Source organism: Danio rerio, chromosome 8 (genome assembly GCF_052040795.2).
Source record: "Danio rerio strain M-AB ecotype USA chromosome 8, GRCz13ab, whole genome shotgun sequence".
In the NCBI taxonomy this organism is placed as follows: Eukaryota; Metazoa; Chordata; class Actinopteri; order Cypriniformes; family Danionidae; genus Danio; species Danio rerio.
This window is the reverse complement of record NC_141028.1, coordinates 45500924-45510648: the sequence shown is the minus strand read 5'-3', so window position 1 is coordinate 45510648 and position 9725 is coordinate 45500924. Positions and strand designations below refer to the sequence as shown.

General features: G+C 38.2%; 1 protein-coding gene across 1 annotated transcript; it reads right to left on the bottom strand.

The window, feature by feature from the left end:
• Window positions 1-4106: 4106 nt before the first annotated feature.
• Window positions 4107-6334, bottom strand: si:ch211-170d8.2. Its single transcript, NM_001113624.1, is given in 3 exon segments — window positions 4107-4787; window positions 4867-5008; window positions 5768-6334. Coding segments are annotated over 3 exon segments (894 nt in total). The 5' UTR covers window positions 6177-6334; the 3' UTR covers window positions 4107-4444.
• Window positions 6335-9725: the final 3391 nt, after the last annotated feature.

Sequence of the window (9725 nt, the reverse complement as noted above, 5' to 3'; positions counted from 1 at the left end):
ACTTCAGCTTGTTGCATCTAAACCAATTCAGTTTTTTTATAGTAAACTGTAATGAATTGAGCTGAAAAACTTTTGTTCAAGTGTAACAAAGTTGTTGACAAAAAGTCAAGGCAACAAATATTTGTATGCTGCTTCAGGTTATTTTAATAAGGTAATAAGGTGGCAACTAAATTGTTTATACAAAGTTTAACTTCATATTTTTAGTCAGTTTGATTCAGTTCATTTCATTTATTTTCCTTTGGCTTAATCCCTGATTATCAGGGGTTGCCACAGCCGAAGGAACTACCAACTATTCTGGCATATGTTTTACGCAGTGGATGCCCTTCCAGCTGCAACCCAGTACTGGGAAACACCCATACACACTCTGATTCACACACACTCATACACTACAGATAATTTTGTTTACCCAATTCACTTATAGCGCATGTCTTTTCCTATTTTTGGTTTATTCACATGTCCTGATAGATTTTCTGTTGCCCATGTAGTCAAACTGCATTGGTTTGATTCCCTTCAAGGGACAGTTCATTCAAACCTGAAAATGTACTTGCCCTCAAGTGATTCCAAACCTGTATGAGTATTCTACTTCTGTTGAACACAAAATAAGATATTTTAAGAAATGTTAGAAATCTGTAAACACTGAATTCCATAGTAAGAAAAATAAACACTATCGAAGGCTACTTATTTAAATAAAAAAATCTAAATTCCTTTTTACGTATTCAGTGTAAAAAATGCAGGGTAATAATCTCAGACAACTATCTGACAAAAGAAGGGTGAGTACACTTTAAAAATCGATTACTTTAAAAAAGTGAGAAAACACATTGCCTTTAAAGCAACAAGTTGACATTACTTAAAACACCAGTAAACCATTGACCTAATAATTATGCACAAAGTTTGTTTACTTTATAATTATAATCAATGGGTTGACTTCCTTGGATTTCATTCATTCATTTTCTTTTTGGCTTAGTCCCTTTATTAATCAGGGTCGCCACTGCGGAACTTACTGCCAATTTATCCAGCATATATGTTTTTCCAGCCGCAACCCAACACCCGGAAATACCCATTCACTCTTATTACATTTACACACATACAATATGGCCAATTTAGCCTATTTAATTCATTAATAGCTAGGCCCACACGGAATCTGTGCGTGCAGAATTCTGCAGATTTTTAGCCCATCATTGATTCTGTTTATTGTGTAAATTTATATTTATTCAGCTTATAAATTAATTTTAGTACAGGGAGTGCAAAATTATTAGGCAAGTTGTATTTTTGAGGAATCGTTTTATTATTGAACAACAACCATGTTCTCAATAAACCCAAAAACTCATTAATATCAAAGCTGAATATTTTTGGAAGTAGTTTTTAATTTGTTTTTAGTTTTAGCTATTTTAGGGGGATATCTGTGTGTGCAGGTGACTTACTGTGCATAATTATTAGGCAACTTAACAAAAAACAAATATATACCCATTTCAATTATTTATTTTTACCAGTGAAACCAATATAACATCTCCACATTCACAAATATACATTTTTGACATTCAAAAACAAAACAAAAACTAATCAGTGACCAATATAGCCACCTTTCTTTGCAAGGACACTCAAAAGCCTTTCATCCATGGATTCTGTCAGTGTTCTGATCTGTTCACCATCAACATTGCGTGCAGCAGCAACCACAGCCTCCCAGACACTGTTCAGAGAGGTGTACTGTTTTCCCTCTTTGTAAATCTCACATTTGATGATGGACCACAGGTTCTCAATAGGGATCAGATCAGGTGAACAAGGAGGCCATGTCATTAGTTTTTCTTCTTTTATACCCTTTCTCGGCAGCCACGCTGTGGAGTACTTGGACGCGTGTGATGGAGTATTGTCCTGCATGAAAATCATGTTTTTCTTGAAGGATGCAGACTTCTTTCTGTACCACTGCTTGAAGAAGGTGTCTTCCAGAAACTGGCAGTAGGACTGGGAGTTGAGCTTGACTCCATCCTCAACCCGAAAAGGCCCCACAAGGCCATCTTTGATGAAACCAGATCAAACCAGTACTCCACCTCCATCTTGCTGGTGTCTGAGTCGGACTGGAGCTTTCTGCCCTTTACCAATCCAGCCACGGGCCCATCCATCTGGCCCATCAAGACTCACTCTCATATCATCAGTCCATAAAACCTTAGAAAAATCAGTCTTGAGATATTTCTTGGCCCAGTCTTGACGTTTCAGCTTGTGTGTCTTGTTCAGTGGTGGTCGTCTTTCAGCCTTTCTAACCTTGGCCATGTCTCTGAGTATTGCACACCTTGTGCTTTTGGGCACTCCAGTGATGTTGCAGCTCTGAAATATGGCCAAATTGGTGGCAAGTGGCATCTGGCCGCTGCACGCTTGACTTTTCTCAGTTCATGGGCAGTTATTTTGCGCCTTGGTTTTTCCACACGCTTTTTGCGACCCTGTTGACTATTTTGAATGAAACGCTTGATTGTTCGATGATCACGATTCAGAAGCTTTGCAGTTTTAAGAGTACTGCATCCCTCTGCAAGATATCTCAATATTTTTTTAATTTTCTGAGCCTGTCAAGTCCTTCTTTTGACCTATTTTGCCAAAGGAAAGGAAATTGCCTAATAATTATTCACACCTGATATAGGGTTTTAATGTCATTAGACCACACCCCTTCTCATTACAGAGATGCACATCACCTAATATTCTTAATTGGTAGTAGGCTTTCAAGCCTATACAGCTTGGAGTAAGACAACATGCATAAAGAGGATGATGTGGTCAAAATACTCATTTGCCTAATAATTCTGCACTCCCTGTATTATTATTGACTAATATGAAAATATTTATATGATTTATTTACTATGTAGTTTATAAAGTAATATTTTCTGTTTTTAGTAGAGATATTATATGAGAAACTTGCTTTGTTTACCAAATAAAGTGGATCTAATTGGATTTGCATGGTAAACATATAATACAAGATAAAAATGTATTACTTTTTATTTCATATATTTAGGTTTTCAGTTATGGTACTCCCAAAAGTCATTCCGCATAATCCCAAAGGTTTTTAACAAAATTCTGCCAGAAATAGCAAAAAATGTCCACAAATTCCATCTGGCCCTACCTATAGCGCATGTCATTGGACGTGTAGGGGAAACCGGAGCACCCTGAGGAAACCCACGCCAACATGGGGAGAACATGCAAACTCCACACAGAAATGCCAACTGTCCCAGTCAGGGCTCGAACCAGTGACCTTCTTACTGTGAGGCAATCGTACTATCCACTGCACCACCGTGACGTCTCTTTTTTGGATTTTTTACAATGTAAAAGGCAATATTTTTCATTTTATGGGTGATCTATCCCTTTCATAGTATTTACCAACTGACAAAATACTACTTGGCACAAATTCTGACTTTTAAAATAAGCAGGAAGCATTAAATAAAAAGACTGCATGCAAGTCTTATGTGTTTGGGCTGTTTTGATTGTTGCTCATGAATAGACTGCCTGAGTTTTACATGTTTTTTTTTTTCACGTTTTCCATTGTTGGGTTGCAGCTGGAGGGGCATCTGCTGTGTAAAACCTTAACTGGATGAGTTGGCGGTTTATTCTTCTATGGCGACCCCTGATGAATAAAGGGACTAAAGCGAAGGAAATGAATGAATTACTGCATTACTTCATTAAACAAAATATTGCATTTAAACAAAACAAAGTATCATTAAACAAAATATCATTAAACTAAATATCATTAAACAAAATATTGCATTTATTACCATGCAAAGCTCTAGAATAAAAAATGAAGAGACTGCTTAAAAGTTAAAACCCCAATTCTGAAGAATCTACTACATTTTGTAAAACTAAAAAAAAATCTAAATGTAATAAAATCAAATATATATAATTTAAGTAATGGATAACACCACATCTAGCTGTTTGTTCTCACAGAATAAAGTCTGTCAGAAAAATCAGCACCTTGATGTGAAATGGAGTTCACTACTCTTCAACTCTTATGAAATTCTATAAAAGGAACAAATAAAGTACATTCAGGGCCCTATAAATTGTTTTTAAAACTTAGACATGCTACAAAAACCGAGACAAAACAACACGCTGCAAGAAATCATCAAATTCCACACACCTTCAATGACAAAGAAAGGTTTTAATATATAAAACTGTAATAATACACTATTTACATTTATCTCACAAATAACAGCCATAAATAGATTCAATTTACATGGCGAAGTGCATAGTGTTCCAATATAACGTAGGCCTCTCTGAATCACAGTAAGCTTCTAGAACTGAGGCGCCATTGTCTGAAAACAATGGCGATCATTAGCAATTCTTAAAAAAAAACAAAAAACACACCAGGTGTTAGTGGACTGAATGGACTGTGATTTTATGGCCACAAAGAACTCATGAAGGGGGAGCGCATTTAGCTGGACAAAAAAAGCTATTTCCAAAAAGCTAAAAAGACTTGCTATCTGTAGGTCAGAGCTATAAAGGGTGTGTGTTTTAAATGTACACCATGATTTTCACAGGCGATATTGATTTTGTCCGCTAGACTGCAGTGTAATGCCAGTCCTAGCTGTAAAGTGGGCTGCAGGGGGGCTTCGTTCACCTCCCCCCACAATGTGTCATGAAGAGACGGAGGGCTTTGCTTTTGGACAACGACCCCTGGTCTGGTCAGGCCCCTCACCCGATGCATTTCCATGATGCTTGGCCCTCGTCCGGCTCCTCCGAGGAGCAGCTGAAGGGCCTGGAAGAGGGTGAAAAGATCCACTCGCAGCTCCATGACACCGTCTTTCAACCAGACACTGTACCTGCAGGGTAAAACGATTAAGATTAATAATTGTCTTGGACAAACTGTACGTGCAACATTTTTGCTTTATATTGTCTCACCTAGTAGGAAACCCACGTTTCTCCAGGGATGGCAGGACGGGTTGGATGTTCAAGTGTTGGGGGTTTGAAAAATGGAAATGAACTTCTGCTTTCTCAAGTGGCGCTGCCAGGACGTCCTTGCCCAAGAGAAACTCGATGCTGTCTTGACATTCAGATAGAGATTTGTTAGGTTTGTCACAAAATATATATGGACTGTAAGAGAATAAAGGCTAAAGTGATACCTAGATTAATAAAGAAGTCAGTACTAAACATAACTGTTTCTGGGCTGATTGTATGAAGAAAATGATACAAAGATATTGGCTAGGTGATTGTTTTAGAACTATTTTGTCTTCCCTTGGGAGTCTTGGGTTCTTAACAGAAAAGAAAACATGTAAAAATTGCAAATTTGGAAAATGTGATCACAGGAAAATGTTCCAAAAGCAAAGGTTTCATGTGACTTTATTGTGACACTCATGTGATCCTTCACTACAAAAGTTCAAAGGAACCTTTTTTTTCCACTTTAAGGAATGTTTTGGAAAATGTGGAAATCTTTTGGAGTCATGCCAATAAGGAACTCTTTTCTTTAAGGGTGTACTGTAAAATTTGGAATTATATTTAAAACTGGAATGAAAGACCTGGAATAAAAATCATGGCAAGACTGGTCAATGCTGGATTGGTTTTAGTTATGTTAGGAGTCTTTTGGTGACTTTTAGGATAACTTTTGACAGAATATTTTGAGGTACAATCCCTTGAACAAGTAAAATGAGAACACGTTTTTAATGAGATTCAATCGTAACTAGCCAACCAAAGATGCAGTCCCATATTGAGAACCAATTTGTTAAAAATGTATTATTTTTTATATAGGCCTACTTAAATTGAACGTCATTTTTTCAACTGGGTTATCATATTAAGAGGTACTTACTGCCAACTTTTCCTCCCTGTATTCCTTTAACACTTCCACAGTGGTACCCGGCTTGACAACAGCGATAAACGCGTCTTACAAATTTGAAGAGAGGCTGTTCTGGGAAAACGGCTCGACGCGGACCGTCATTGATCGTCGACAGTATCTTCAGATGATACATCTGGCTCCAGTCCTCCAGTTGACCACTGCTCTCCTTCCACGGTGCGCTCAGGAGGCCGCATTGGTCCGGCTCGGTGCCCGTTGCGCGGGGGCTCCGTCTCGGGACGTGCCCGATACGTATTTTACGCTCTCCTTGGAAAGATGTCACCTTGCGGAGCTGCGTACGAAGCGACCGACACTGTACTCCCATAATAGTCACCATGAATGCAAAAACCAGCAGTAAAACCCGTGTGCGCGTAACCGCGGCCATTTCAAGTATCCACTTATTTGCGCTCCTTCTCACTGCTTCTCCACGATTCAACTGAGAAAGTAAATCCTCCTGCTCTGACAATAAGCTCAGTTTCTTCAGTGGAATTTGAATTTTGGCTTCTTCTGACTCTCCTCCCCCTGGTTTTGTTTGGGACCCTTTAAACAGCCCATTCGCACCCCCATCGACCTTTTAAATGTGTGCATAATGAGGCGCACGGAGTCCTGCCAGTGGCCTCCATTCTTATTCCCGCTCCTAATGACCCTCATTACAGAACATCTGCACCTTCACCAACGAGCTGCTCATTTGCAAGAGAAACAACTTAAAGCATAAAACTTTCCTAAAGTGCCCTACCGTCACAATAGCTCCACAGCCAACAGAGAGGTAATCCGCGGTTCCTCTTGACGGTATACAGGAACCATTCAACCATTCTTCTGCGTGCATACACACACGCCCCAAGTAGGATTCTGGACACTTAAGCTACACTTTGTAAGCCATATTAATACTAATGTATGAATTTAATCGTTGAGATAATAAACAATCAATCATAATGGTTTTAATTAACTTCACTTTTGAAGCTGCATTAAACCATGTATGGTAACAGTTTTTTCTTTAAACTCATACTCTAAAAGATAACGATTCTTAATCTGCATTTATGACTTCATTAAGAGCATTTTGGAACTGGTTCATCTTGGATTAGTGGAAAAGGGTAGTTTTATTTAGCCAATTATCAATTTGACACTTCTAAGAACTTCTCACTAAAAGGTCTTTCTTAGAAGAACCAAAAAAGGTTCATCTCTAGTACTGTGAAAACTCTTTTTGTTTTTAAAGTGTGCAGGTGTAAATCATCACAACAACAATCTAACATTTGGCATTAACCAATAATGCCAACTTTCTTTGTTTAGTGGGACATGTGATGTTTTATAATTTTAATATTAATCAATCAGATTTACTTATATAGCATCTTATTACGGCCAGGAGGCTGCCCAGAGTGCTTTACAGTATAAAAAACAAAATGAAACCTAAAACACTAAAGATAGTAAGAACACAAGCGTCAATAAAACAGCATTTTGTTCCAAACAATATCAACAGCAAGTCTAAATAAATAGGTTTTATGTTTTGTCCTGAACTGGGCCACATTTGTGATGATGAGTTCTAAAGGGAGGGTATTCCACAGTTTTGGACCTGTGAAAGAGCACCCCATTGTTTTATACCTGAAATTGATGACCTCTAGCAGCCGATTTGGATGTTATTTAGCATATAGTTCTGTAAGTTTAGTTCACTCAGGAAAGTTGCATTCATTTAATTAATAACACAGTGACATTTTAAATTATTGAGTTTGAAAAATATGTTTAAATTTACTTTTAAAATAAAATTGATTTCTGTCATTTAAAGGTGCAGTATGTAAATGATATCAGGTGGTTGAATTAGGTATTACATTCCTGGATCAAAACAAACGCAAGCGCAGGTTGCCAGATTGAGGAGCGAGTCTTACTTAAATTGTGTTCTAGCGACGGCATGCGATAGAGGGAATATTTTACATATTGAAAAGGAGTTCTTGTCAAACTCCTCGAATTGATATATTCAGTGGCTTCTATTTCCCATAGGTGAACAACAGGATAAACTGTAATCAGTTTAGGTTAATCTCAGGTGAGTTTAAATACCATTTCACATGACATTTATTGACATACCACTGAAAGCAGCAGCTGATAGTACACCTCAGAGAAAATAAATAAAATAAACCATTTGAAATTGAACTTTTAGAAATGTAAAATAATGCAAACCAACAAATATTAGCCATTCAGCATCTACAGTTAATAATGTTAAAGAGGTTTAATGTGTATAAATTAGGTTATTAACCTTACCATTTCATGAGTGAGTGCATATTCTGTGCTTCTGAATGGCTGTATTTACATTTCTGTCGTGTTTCGTCTAGTACAAACAGCCAAATTGCTTATCACTGCAGATTTAGTCACGTAGCGTGTTATTAGGACACGCAGTTACAGTGTAACTCACCTAATGTTTACATTCGTAATATGTATATTATTTGCTAATTAATAACCTCATGTGGAACTCTGAATCTGTGTCTCATTTTGCAGTCTGATACTGTCCACCAGAGGTCGCATTTCGGTTATGGACACATGTTTTCATAGCCTCCCTGAATGAATCCAATACACTGTTTTCCACCAAGGTAATCCGGGTGCTGAAATAGAATTGGCTAAAGTGGCATTTGGCAGGTTAAAATAACCAAAACAAAAACAGCATTCCAGCACGTAGCGCACATTTGCAAAGCAGAATATCTGACTTCAGCATTGTTTTCAAGATAAACAAGAATGTTTACTTAGCATGTTTCTTAAATATCTGTGCATAGTGATGGAATGGGTAGAGCTGTCGCCTCACAGCAGTAAGGTCGCTGGTTCGAGCCCCAGCTGAGTAAGTTGGCATGTTCTATGCTGATCGTGTGTTTGCGTGGGTTTCCTCTGGGTGCTCCGGTTTCCCTCACAGTCCAAACACATGTGCTGTAGGTAAATTGGGTAAACTAAATTGTCCTTGGTGTATGTGTGTGTGTCCTGGGGCCTCATGTACAAAGACTTGCAATGAATTTATACTAAAACATTGTGTACGGATAAAGCTGTAAATGTGCGTATGCAGTTAAAAATTCAGATGTATGAAACACTGTGTACACGGAATCCCACGCAAATTCTCTTTGCACATCCGAATGAACGTGAAACTGAGCGCAGGAGCGCAAAGCCCCTCCCTGCCTCCTCCCCTGTATAAATATGGTAATGACTCCACTGTGGCAAAACCAAATGAAAAACAAATGGCAAAAGCAAGCTAAAAGAGAAACTTCACAGAATGTGAATTGGAGGTGCTCCTATAGAAGGTAGACTGGAGAAAAACTGTCTGATTTGCAAGTTTGTCCTCTGGAATTAATACCAGCATCACACATTTATTGAATGGAAATGTTTTCAATTTACAATGCAAATACCTTCAGATGGGGCCTTTTTAGCAATGTGCATGCACTCGATCACTCCGATTCGATTGGGAAAACTGGCGACTGCTGCAAATTGCGCTTAAATGTTTGGCTGGTCAACTGCATGGTATGTAAACCTTGTATACCTGCTAGATATGCGGATGATCCCGCCCCTTACAGCTGGCATTGCACGGCTCAAAGATAGTTTGTAGTGTGCAAGTTAACACAACTGCCTCTGGGAGTCACCAATGGAAATAAAACAAACACACACAAGAAATGCACGTACGCCAGACATGGAGTTGGTGTGCAACAACTTATATTCTCACTTTAATTTCATCGTTAGTAAATCCAAACGTGAGCGTAAAATCTGGCGTACGCAAAGTTTTGATTGATACATGAGGCCCCTGATCCTCCAGATCGGGGGTTGAGTGTTGGGGCCAACAACTCTCCTCATAACCTTAGATGTTACGAAACACCAATATGGTGCGGCTAAATATCAACTTTGATATAAAATGGCTCTGGGAGTAAGTGATAATTCTTTTTATCCTAACCATCCCATTATGTTTAGTAAAATATAA